This window comes from Ctenopharyngodon idella, chromosome 22, assembly GCF_019924925.1.
Source record: "Ctenopharyngodon idella isolate HZGC_01 chromosome 22, HZGC01, whole genome shotgun sequence".
NCBI classification, from domain to species: domain Eukaryota; kingdom Metazoa; phylum Chordata; class Actinopteri; order Cypriniformes; family Xenocyprididae; genus Ctenopharyngodon; species Ctenopharyngodon idella.
Genome location: NC_067241.1, coordinates 25,011,224 through 25,023,226, shown reverse-complemented (window position 1 = coordinate 25,023,226; position 12,003 = coordinate 25,011,224). Strand labels below are relative to the sequence as shown.

The window sequence follows — 12,003 nt, the reverse complement described above, 5'->3', positions numbered from 1 at the left end:
ATTTTCTAGCTTTATTTACTTTATACTTCTACTGTATTTGTGTATTGTGTGTGTGCAGGACTCTACAGTATGGTCAGATAGCAATGTCCATAGATCCAGATGGCACAAATATAGTTAAACATAGCCTGGAGGCAAGAGAAGAAAATGGCCTGCTCAACCTGCCAGCTGAGGAGACTGTGTTTTATGTCGGAGGTTATCCCAACACTTTCAGTGTGAGTAATGCTAAACGCTTATCTATGGAGCAGAATAGAACAGAGACTTGGGAGTGGCCACTTTTGACTTGAACCAATAAGCAAACACCCTAGAACTCCCTGTCAAGCCTATAATGATGCACTGTATATGCTACCGGTCAAAAGTAAAATTGACAAAATTATCCACAAAAAACACTTTTTTCTCTCAAAAACTAAGGTGCATAAGCTCAGATAAATAAGGCCTACGATCGATCAGTTCTAAAAAGAAATATAAAACCAGTCCTAAATGAAAGAAAACAAGTTGACAAACAGATTGAATCCAGTATTTGTTGATAATCAGCATAATGAGAGATTTATAAGCAATTTTTTGTAAGCCGGTCATTTTTGACCAGGAACACCACAATTGTGACAAGGTGAACCCCCCCCCCCAATGTGATAACAATAACTAGTATTTTCGGGGGAAAAAAAAAATCTACTCCGACCCGAACACCACATGAGGGTTAATGTTTCTAGTGTGAGCCATGATGTGAATAAAGGCTTTTTAACTTTTTTGGACTGGAAGAAGTGCCTTGGATCTTTTTTCTAAAAATATATGTTTTGAAACCCAATCAAAGGAGCACCTTCTGGAATTACTTCACAAGGTCCTTTCAGCAAGCAGCGTTCCAAGATGTTTTCCTTGATAGGAAAATAACAGTGTTAATATTGCATAATTCAGCTAAAGCATCTCTACAGGAGACAATAGTGTCGTCATCCAAGGTGACAGTGGCAAGGAACCAAAACCCCATCAGCTGACAGTAATGGAGAAAAAAACCTTGGGAGAAACCAGGCTCAGTCAATAAATCTTTAGCAAATCTAAAAATTAATATCCATTATTCGCAATGTACATTATAATATTATGATGCCTAAATTCACTTGTAGCATTTAAGATGAATGATTTTAGTGTTTAGTGTTTCATTTTGTATTTATCCAGAGAAAATAGTATAGAATTTTAAAATTGGACATTGTTTATCTGCAATAAAATGAAAATAAATATCCTTGCCATCCAGAATTTTAATATTGGTGCATCTCTAGCAAGAATTATCTGAAAAATCTCACAATCTCTCTGCTTCTTCCTCTCAAACAGCCTCCTGTGGATCTAAATGCGACATCTTCAAACTTCTTCAAGGGCTGCCTGGAGTTGCTAAGTCTAAATCAAGAACTAATCAGCCTCTATAACTTTGAACAAGCCTTCCAAATGAACACCACAAATGACGTCCCTTGTTCACGGTCAGAGGGGTTTTATTTATTTATTGAAGGATATAATCTGTGTTAACTTCTTTGTGAGAGTGCATTCCTTGGCTTCATGTGTTAAAACAGGACGAGGCCATCAAATACACCTGAATGGGTAGTTGACGGAGTGTATTTTGATGGTTCGGGCTATGTTGAGGTTTTGTTCGAAACTCTGAAGGACGACCGTGTGTTTGAGCAGCATGTCAAACTCATCTCACAAAATGGCATTCTGCTGTCGTTTCAAAGAGGGGTGAGACACGTACAGCTTTTTTGACTTTTGTATGATTTTGTGAATCTTAGGTGCAATGTTAATGTCATTTTTCTCCATCGATTGTCTCTTCTCAGGATAAGTACGTGGCTGTGGCGGTGCATGGAGGCTTTCTGAAAGTCTTCTATAACGTTGAGGGAACGTTGTCCAACACAACCGACCCAAAAATGAAACTCAGCAATGCTCAGTCAAAATTTGTGAGTGAAAGCCTCTATTTATTCCAGTTATTCCTGAAAAAAATGTCAAGATTGTACCTTTAAGTTTTGTTCATTTGAATGTTTTCTGTGTTTTTTTTGTTTTCAGTTGGATGTTATCTTTCAACTTTCGAAAAATGAAATGCTAGTGAGACTAGATCGTCAGAAGATGTACACGCTTCACAGTAAAGAGCTCAACTTCACAGGAAGATACTTCCTGGGTGGAGTGCCAGAGGACGAGATGCCCGAGAGGTGACAATGCAGATATTTCCATTGAGAAGTCATATTTAGATCCATTGGACACAGGCTGTGTAATGAACTATCTGTACATGTCATTGCAGTTTAAAGAGCATGTTTCCTAAGCGTGGCTCCATAAAGGGCTGCCTTAGGACCATTAAGGCCTTGAGAAGCTTTGTTCAAATTAAGACCATGAAGAGTGTAGGGATCAGCCATGGATGTCCAGAAGACCTGCTGGTGAGTGCCTCATCATACATTTTAGGGTTGGGAATCCACATTCAGTTCTGCTGATCGGTTCTGGTATATCCACGTTCTTCTGCGATGAGGAAACATATTCGCTCAGTTAACTCTGAAATCTGGGATACGAAGTAACGAATGCTGCTATGGTTAAGGCTTAAGGCCCTGATATACCTGATATAGGTTTTTTCACTAGGGGTTACAATGATGATCTGTCACTACTTCCGTTACATTGCGACTATATAAACAAACTTGCATAATGTAATTTCGAACTAAATCTGGGCAATATGAAGTTTTTTTAGAGTTTATTTCGCACATTTTTAGGGAACTTCTTACCGGCTGTTAAAGACCTTCACCTTCTGTAAATTATTCAAATGTATGGAAGCTTGTTTCCGCCACTAAATAAAAAAATAAACAAGGTAATTGCGACTTTTTATCTCGCAATTCTGACTTTTTTTTCTCGCAATTCTGACTTTATAATGCAATCGTGAGTTTATATCTTTGTTTATAACAATTGTGAGATATAAACTCACAGTTGTGTCATAAAGTCAGAATTGTGAGATATAAACACAATTGCAAGTTATAAAGTCAGAATTGCGAGATATAAACACAATTGCGAGTTATAAAGTCAGAATTGCGAGATATAAACACAATTGCGAGTTATAAAGTCAGAATTGCGAGATATAAACACAATTGCGAGTTATAAAGTCAGAATTGCAAGTTCTAAAGTCAGAATTTTGAGATATAAACACAATTGCAAGATATAAAGTCAGAATTGCGAGATATAAACACAACTACAAGTTATAAAGTCAGAATTGTGAGATATAAACACAATTGCGAGTTATAAAGTCAGAATTGCGAGATATAAACACAATTGCGAGTTATAAAGTCAGAATTGCAAGTTATAAAGTCAGAATTTTGAGATATAAACACAATTGCAAGATATAAAGTCAGAATTGCGAGATATAAACACAACTACAAGTTATAAAGTCAGAATTGTGAGATATAAACTCGCAGTTCTCACAATTGGACATTATAACACACAATTGTGAGTTTATATCTCGTAATTCTGACTTTATAACTGATGACCTCATGATTCCCAACCCTACTGTTTTCACTGCATATGACCTCTCCTGTATTGAGACGTGTTTATGTGTGTTTGTGTTGTTGTTTCAGTTTACTCGTGAGGCTCATTTCACTGGTGAAAGTTACCTAGGCTTAAAGATGGAGAATGTACAGGATCTTCCAGACGACTTCTATGCTGGCATCGGCTTCAGAACAGATCAGCAAAATGGACTCATGTTTTACCATCAAGGCCAGGTACAAATTACACTGATCACAGTTTCACATATCAAGTCATGTTTTGAGTATATAAAACATACAATGTTTTTTTCCCTTCAGAATGATGTGTGTCAGGTGGTCTTAGACAGTGGCAATGTAGTAGTAAGTACTGGCAAAAATGGAGTCAGGTCTGAGAAGACATACAACGATGACAACAGTCACTATGTTGCATTTTACCGCAAAACAAATGGGTATGCCACTTTATGTTTCTTATAGATATATAATTACATTGTGTTACATTGTGTACGAGGTTAAGACCAATCCTGTCTTTGTTTAGGTTGCGCGTTTATATAGATGATGTCCTTGAGAGTGGAGTTAAAACTGGCAGTGTAGCCACCAACAGGCCGGCGCTGCAGTCTGCAATTACCTACATGGGCGGCACACCTGAGTCAAAAGGCCTCACCAACCTGACCGGCTGCCTCAGTAATTTCTTCATGAAGAGGTGTGTGTGATGCAGGGAGTGAGCAACGCAGAGCATGTTAAGAGTGGATTAATGGAGGCAATGTGAAATGAATCATCAAATTAAATTGTACAAGCTGTATGAAAAGTTACAGTTTGATCTGCTGCTATAATTTCTGCATTGTGTTCTTAGAACTGATGAAACAAGGGTTGTAGATCTGAAATCAGCTCAAGAGGGACAGAAATATACATTTGTTTGCCCCGCCGCTTCAGCCCCACTGGAGATACTGGATTCACCACGACGAAAGAATCCAAAGGTACTGTTTTAAAAACTGAAGAATATTTTATTTTATTTTGTATATGTAAAAATTATCCTATTATTTTAATAAGAACACATATATATTTTGTTTATTTTTAATATCATATTGTTTAACATTGTATTATTTTGCTAATTATTGAATCATATTATTTTAATAAAAACATAATTTATTTTATTAATATTATTGTTTTCTTAATGTTAAATAATGAAATAATCACTTTATTTTAATAACATTTTTTTATTTTGAATATATTGTATTATATTATTTTGCTAGTATGAAATCATATTTGAATAGGAATGCATAAAGAGTTTATTTTTGTTCACATTTATTTTGTATATTATTTTATTATATGATTATTAATATTAAATAATCATATTATTGTATGTCTGTTTGTGAAAATAAGCCTCATGGAAGTTCGAGAAGTGGATTGTTGCTCAAGTCCTGCCAGGGTGAGGTGTCCGTCCAGGAGGTCGACGCCCACCATTTCAGTGGCTCCTCACATAGCCACCTGAGATTTGATTCACTGCCTCAAGCGTTTAGCAAGGCGTGAGTGTTTCAAAAAACTGTATTAAACCATATTAAGATGATAAATCTGAATGAATGATAACCGATAAATGGCTGATATTAAAGTACTGTACTGTTTTTAATTAAAAACACACTAAAAATAATTTGCAGGCCACACATCTCTCTCGGTGTGCGCGTGAACTCTTCAAGTGGACTGATTTTCCACACGGCAGGAGAGAAGGGCCAGAGAACCATGACGCTCTCCGTGTTTGATGGCCATCTGATGCTGCTGGTCAATGGCGGAAAGAGGAAGACTAGCATACGCAGCAAAAAGAAATACAACGACGGCCTGTGGCACACGGTTCGTATGTGGATGAGGCATGTTTTTTAGACATAAATCTTTTTTTCCAAATCTCTCATTCTGACAATGCAATCATGCAGGTGTTTGTGAAAGTGGAGGGTGACAGGGCCTCTCTGACAGTGGACGGCATTGACTCCCAGAACAAGAGGGTGACGGGTGGAGGGAAGAGTCAGTTTGGTGCTCCTCTCTACATCGGTGGACTTCCCTCAGACCACAGTGCAGCTATGGTAAACACTGTATTACGGACACTATAGCTCTGTTCAGAGCCGGTGAACTGCCTTGTTGTCTACTGCCTGCAAAGTCAGCATCTTCTGTCATGGAAGTGACTGAACTGAAACGCTCTACATAGACAGAAGCTCAACGGGTCACACAAATATCGCAAAGCAAATGAGACTCAAAATTGATTTCAGCAGAGTTGCACACACAAATGATGGATAAGATAGTCTCTTTTTAATTAGATTGAAGTATTTTTATTTCCATTATTTATTTTAACTTAAAATACAGGTCACACTGTGCTATGTACGCTATGTCTTTCCACTGAGCTCATTTCAAAGAATTTTAGTATATCCGTTAAGAATATTTTTAATGCTACCTTGTCTTCTGGGAAAACAAGATATCGTAGAAGCATAAGCATAATCCTGCCTATGTTTTGGAACAGCCTTCAGATCACCCATGATTCAGCGCACCCATGATAACATAAAAAGCTGTTTTGGTGGGCAGCTCAATTGAGTGCAACAGTCGGATTCTGGAAGTTAAAATTTCATTCATTTTCTCCATAGGGAAATTTATTTTTAACAATAACTTATAAACCATTAAAGACAACCTTACTGTGAGCTACGAGGTTGTTCATCGATAGTATTTGCTTCTGCTGAAGCCGTCAGCCCACATTATTTTAACTTAGTTTTTAAAATAAGCATGTTTAACAGCGGAATTTGTGGTGAAAAACTACATTACCTATGATGCTGTATAGAAAATTCCATCAATCAGAGAGTCGAAACAAGCAAATCGCCAAAAGATCTCATTAGCTCCGCCCAGTCCCATGAAGCATCGCAAATGGCATAATCAAGTTTCCCTACACTCTCAAAATGCTTAAATATTTGAATATATATGCATATTTATGATGTAATTGAGTCAGTTTCCCTGCTCTCTCAAAATACTTAAATATGTATGTGCAGTATCTAACAGAAGTGAGTACACCCCTCACATTCACACCTGCTCCCCATTCACACTTGAGACCTTGTAACACTAACGAGTCACATGACACCAGGGAGAGAAAATGACTAATTGGGCCCAATTTGGACATTTTCACTTAGGGGTGTACTCACTTTTGTGGCCAGCGGTTTAGACATTAATGGCTGTGTGTTGAGTTATTTTGAGGGGACAGCAAATTTACACTGTTATACAAGCTGTACACTCACTACTTTACATTGTAGCAAAGTGTCATTTCTTCAGTGTTATCACATGAAAAGATATAATAAAATATTTACAAAAATGTGAGGGGTGTACTCACTTCTGTGAGATACTGTGTATTTGGCCATAAACTTAAAATATATTGTTTTTAGATATATAATCAACATTTTTAAATGAGTAGTTTTATATTTTTCCATCTTTCCATCACTAAAGCTGTTAAGTACACAGTCTTGTACCTTATATTTTTGTCCGATTTTCAGACTTTTTTTTGCTTAAAATCAAAGTTTGCAATGTGATTCATTTTGTAGCTGGTTGCCTTGGTTCATGGCACTTTAACAAAGACTTGTTTGTAAATCCTATGGGAGAAATGAATTGAAAAAATTCTGGACCCAGCACCGCTGAAAAAATGGGCGGCACTAACGCACTCTTTAGGTTTAGGAAAAGAGATTGTACCTATCTGATTATATTGTTCTCAGAGAGCAAATTCATACCAAGTTGCTTTTGTGATGTTGACTTGTCTTTCTTCCTGTTTCTTCCTGTCAGGCTGGTTTCGTTGGCTGTTTGCGGGATCTGAAACTGAACGAGGTGGCGCCACAGAGCCCCACTCACAGTGTGGGGGTGACACCCTGCTACCAGCAGCCCCTCCAGCCCGGGGTTTACTTCTCCAGTCAGGGCGGATATCTGACCATCGGTGAGCATTCTCACTTCACATCAGTCCACCTGATGAATCAATCAAACACACTTCAGATTTAATTCATTTATCGCACCTCTCCGTCTCTGCATGTTAGACGAATCGCTGATGTTGGGTCGGGACCTCGAGATCCAGTTGGAGATCCGTTTGGTTTCAGACTCTGGGCTCCTGCTGCACACTGGAGCCAAGAAAACTCAACAGCTGAGTCTCTATCTGAACCAGGGCCAGGTGACACAGCCATGCACTCAAACATACACAGACAAAACTTAGTAAATGAGATTCACACTTTTATTTTTTTAGGTTTTCTTTAGTCAGTTCAGGTAAATTGGACCCCATTTTGACTGAAGCCGCATTTACATAGACCTAATAATCCAATTGTAATCGGACAAGTAGTACAGTTGGATTAAAAAAGTCACATGTAACCACATCGAACAGAATTGTAAGAGGTGGTTTAAACCTTTTCTATTCCATTCTATTGGACAAGTAAACACTTTAAAGTTATTTACATGTGCACTGACGTAAAAATGGTGTAATGACGTATGTCATTGTCTGTGAAGTGCTGCAGGACAATGTCGTCCCAGCAGTCTTTGCTTCGGACTCTCATCCACAGAGCCTTGTTTTGGGTGCAGGAAGGGCCATTTTTACTGCTTGATGAATATAAGCAGCACGGCACAAAGCTCCATGTGCTCGTCGTCTCCTAATTAGGACCCAGAATTGATAAATATTAAGCCTGCTTTTTAAAACAAAGAACAGAAGTGATGGCAGCATGATGGTTAGTATGCGTCAACAGAGGGAAATTCTGTATATTCATGCAGTATGTCAAAAGATCAATTCCGGTTTGAAGCTTGAGACAAATACGCACATCAACCTGATCATTTTATTAAACGATATGTAAACACTATGTTCGGAATCCTTTTTAAACAAACGGTGTCCATGTAACCGTTGCTAATGATATGAGAGTTCAGAGAATATCAAACAAGTCGTTTAGGGTTGGTCGTGCTCTCTGATGGTCATTGGGACGGGTCCATGTACAAGAGTTTGAAGTGTCCATTTGTTCTCTGCAGGTGACTGTGTTGGTGAACAGTGGCAGTGGAGAGTTTTCAGTCAGTCTCACACCAGAGGAGTCACTCTGTGACGGAGGATGGCACACTCTTACAAGTGAGTCATACCCTTGAAAAACAATCACACTTCATTTAAAGGGTTAGTTCACCCAAAAATGGAATTTTACTCACCCTCATGTCGTTCCACATCCGTAAGACCTTCGTTCATTTTCGAAACACAAATTAAGATATTTTTAATGAAATCTGAGCGATTTCTGTCCCTTCATTGACAGCTACGCAACTGACGCTTTGACATTTATTAAGTTCATTAAGAGATTGTAAAACTAATCCATATGAATTTTGAGTCTAAATTTTCTGAAGAAACACGATCGCTTTTTATGTTGAACAGATTTAATTTAGGCTTTTATTCACATATAAACAATCATAAACTCACATCAGTTGTGGTAGACAGAAGCTAAAGCATGATTTCTTGATGTGCGACAACCAGTGAGGTTCATTCTTGTGTGTTAGGCAGCACGTTTCATTGTCCCGGATTATTTTTACGATCTCTTTATGAACTTTTTGAAGCATCACGGTGGTAGTTGCGTGGACTGAGAGCTCTCAGATTTCATCAAAAATATCTTAATTTGTGTTCTGAAGATGAACGAAAGTCTTATGGTGCGTTCACACCAGACACAAATGAAGCGTTAAGCGCGAGTGATTTACATGTTAAGTCAATGCAAAGACGCGAATAGACATCCTGCGGCACGAATTGAGCGTTTCAGGCGAATCGCGCAAGTTGAAAAATCTGAACTTTGTGTTAACCAATCAGGAGCTTGCTCTAGTAGTGATGTGATTACGACGTAGCGAGCGGAGGCAGAAATCCAAAACAGGACAAAATCATCGTCACTGTACGATACATCTTCGTACTTTTATAGAAACAGGAATAAAAAGGATCTTGCTTGGAAGAATGTGAGTGAGGAGATCGGACAATCTGGTAAGTTGTAAAAAACGCTCTTTACTCAATTTGAGCTGTATGTATACATATTAAGACAAGCTAGCTAAAGCCGGCAAATTGAGCTTATTTGATGTATTTTACAACTACTTTCCCGCTGACGAGTTGGTGTGTTTATTCAGAGGAAGTGTGCAGAAAGGAGAGACATATTTAAAGAAGAGGGAGAGCCCCTCTCATGACGCGAATTCGCCACTGTTGTGAAGTGAATTTCACGCACGAATGAAGCGAGTAAACTCAGAATATTCAAGCGTCCAACTACGCGCAAATAGCGCTATTTATGAAGCGTTAAGCGCGAGTGATTTACATGTTAAGTCAATGCAAAGACGCGATAGACATCCTGCGGCGCGATTCGCGCGAATGACGCGGCGCAAATTGAGCGTTTCGGGCAAATCGCGCGAGTTGAAAAATCTGAACTTTGGCGAATATTCGTGCCGCGTTAACCAATCAGGAGCTTGCTCTAGTAGTGACGTGATTACGACGTAGCGAGCGGAGGCAGAAATCCGAAACAACAGTGAAGGACAAAATCATCGTCGCTGTATGTGAATACCCGGAGCTGTACGATACATCTTTGTATTTTTATAGAAACAGGAATAAAAAGGATCTTGCTTGGAAGAGAGTGAGTGAGGAGATCGGATAATCTGGTAAGTTGTAAAAAATGCTCTTTACTCAATTTGAGCTATATATATACATATTGAGACTACAAGCTAGCTAAAGCCGGCAAATTGAGCTTATTCGCCGTATTTCAGCCTTCCATAGCGCATAAAAGCGCAGCTACCCTCTCAACAAAATCCATGTCAGCCATTTCGCAACGAGACTGGATCCGCCTGGCAGAATTTGCGTCTGTTGTGAAGTGAATTTCACGCGCGAATGAAGCGAGTAAACTCAAAATGTTCAAGCGTCCAACTACGTACGCGCGAATAGCGCGATTTATTCGCGCAAGTCGTGTCTGGTGTGAACGCCCCATTACGGGTGTGGAACGACATTTGGGTGAACTAACCCTTTAATCCTTGTGGTTTTTAAATAAAAAATACATATGTTATGCTCGGGTCAAAAATGAACCATTTAGACTTAAATGTAACTTTTGTACAATTGATTTTGAAAATAGGTGTATGCTTATCTAGATGTAAAAATGGGTTTATGATTATTTTATGCCTATGTAGAAGCATTTTACCTGGCTATATGTCAGTGGAGAAACATGTATACACTATATAACTGAAACTGAGAATACTTACAAACACTTCAGGCATAAAGTCTTTTTATTTTCTGAAACATTTATAAAAATCACATTTATTTGTATTCATTTTGTTTGAAAATCAAAGGCATTTTGAATTTAAGATTAGACATATTTTTTCCAGTGGTGGATGAAGTAGGCCTACACAAAAAGTAGATACCCTAATAAAATATTACTCCAGTAAAAGTATAAGTACTCATTTTCAGTTTTGGGTGAACATTTCTTCATCTCAGAATGAGGAAATTTTTTTTTTGGAAAAGTTTCCCAAAATAAAAATGCTCTCGTCATCCGCTTTAAAGCCCGATTCGAGCAGGATACATATACTTCAAGAGCAATTTGTTTGCCATATAATTTTACACTTTATTACATGCTATTTTAGTTGTGAAGAAGAGCAATGTCATCCAGCTACATGTGGATGCAGCAAGCGAACATGGAGTGGGTCCCAAACTGAGCAGATCGAATGGGGGCAAAGAGACTGTTTATCTGGGCAGCGTACCAGGTATGACACCCGAGTGCTTTTAGAGAACATGCAGTTTTGAAATCAAGAAATCCCCACCAGAATCTTGCACCGAAATGTGAAATAATGAGGTTAGACGCTCAATGTAATGCAAGCCTTTTGTCCTCTCGTGTGCAGATACTATAGCCGTGCCAGGTCTCCCGTCGAACATCCTCTCTTTCCATGGATGTGTGAGGAAAGCCGTACTGAACCACAGGCCTGTCATGCTGTCAAAACCCTTGTCAGTGTCTGGATCTGTGGGGACTCAGGGCTGCCCTGCCTTATAGACCACAACTGCATTAACCCTAAATACTCCACGTACACTGACACTATCAAATCAACAGGTGGTGGGTTTGCTTAGCCTTTAACTTAAACAGATATTTAAGTTTACTTTCATGACACCTGTGTATGTAGTTTTATGAAAAAGCACTGTAAGTTAAGACACCACTGAAAGTATAATGTTCAGAACTGACGGGACCAGAGGAAAATAAGAGATGGGATTGGCACTGGATTTATTTTGTTCCAGGTTTAAATACATTTCACTACTGATACAATCCTGACCAAACACCTTTGAATGAATTTAAGGGAATATTTAGCTGTATAAAAACACTGGAGGGAGGACGAGTTACTGTGGATATTCCCAAGCAGACTTATTGTGTATTATCTAAAATCACTGGAGTTGAAAACTCAAGAAATATTATTTTTGTCACTTTTGATATTGTCAAATTCCCTAAAATAGCTGTATTTTTATTGGCAATAAACATTTGCTTTAAGTTTCTTGTGTCTTCGATCAACTTCA

General features: G+C 38.4%; 1 protein-coding gene across 1 annotated transcript in view; it reads left to right on the top strand.

The window, feature by feature from the left end:
• lama5 (laminin, alpha 5) overlaps window positions 1-11,977 on the top strand; it is a 107,501-nt gene extending 95,524 nt beyond the window's left edge. Inside the window, 18 exon segments of the mRNA XM_051880203.1 lie at window positions 59-212; window positions 1,315-1,457; window positions 1,548-1,710; window positions 1,806-1,925; window positions 2,032-2,174; window positions 2,264-2,396; window positions 3,573-3,716; window positions 3,798-3,928; window positions 4,015-4,179; window positions 4,330-4,453; window positions 4,860-5,002; window positions 5,132-5,321; window positions 5,402-5,548; window positions 7,275-7,422; window positions 7,520-7,650; window positions 8,487-8,580; window positions 11,088-11,207; window positions 11,343-11,977. Coding sequence (XP_051736163.1) covers window positions 59-212; window positions 1,315-1,457; window positions 1,548-1,710; window positions 1,806-1,925; window positions 2,032-2,174; window positions 2,264-2,396; window positions 3,573-3,716; window positions 3,798-3,928; window positions 4,015-4,179; window positions 4,330-4,453; window positions 4,860-5,002; window positions 5,132-5,321; window positions 5,402-5,548; window positions 7,275-7,422; window positions 7,520-7,650; window positions 8,487-8,580; window positions 11,088-11,207; window positions 11,343-11,491 — 2,542 coding nt within the window. The 3' untranslated portion in view covers window positions 11,492-11,977.
• Window positions 11,978-12,003: the final 26 nt, after the last annotated feature.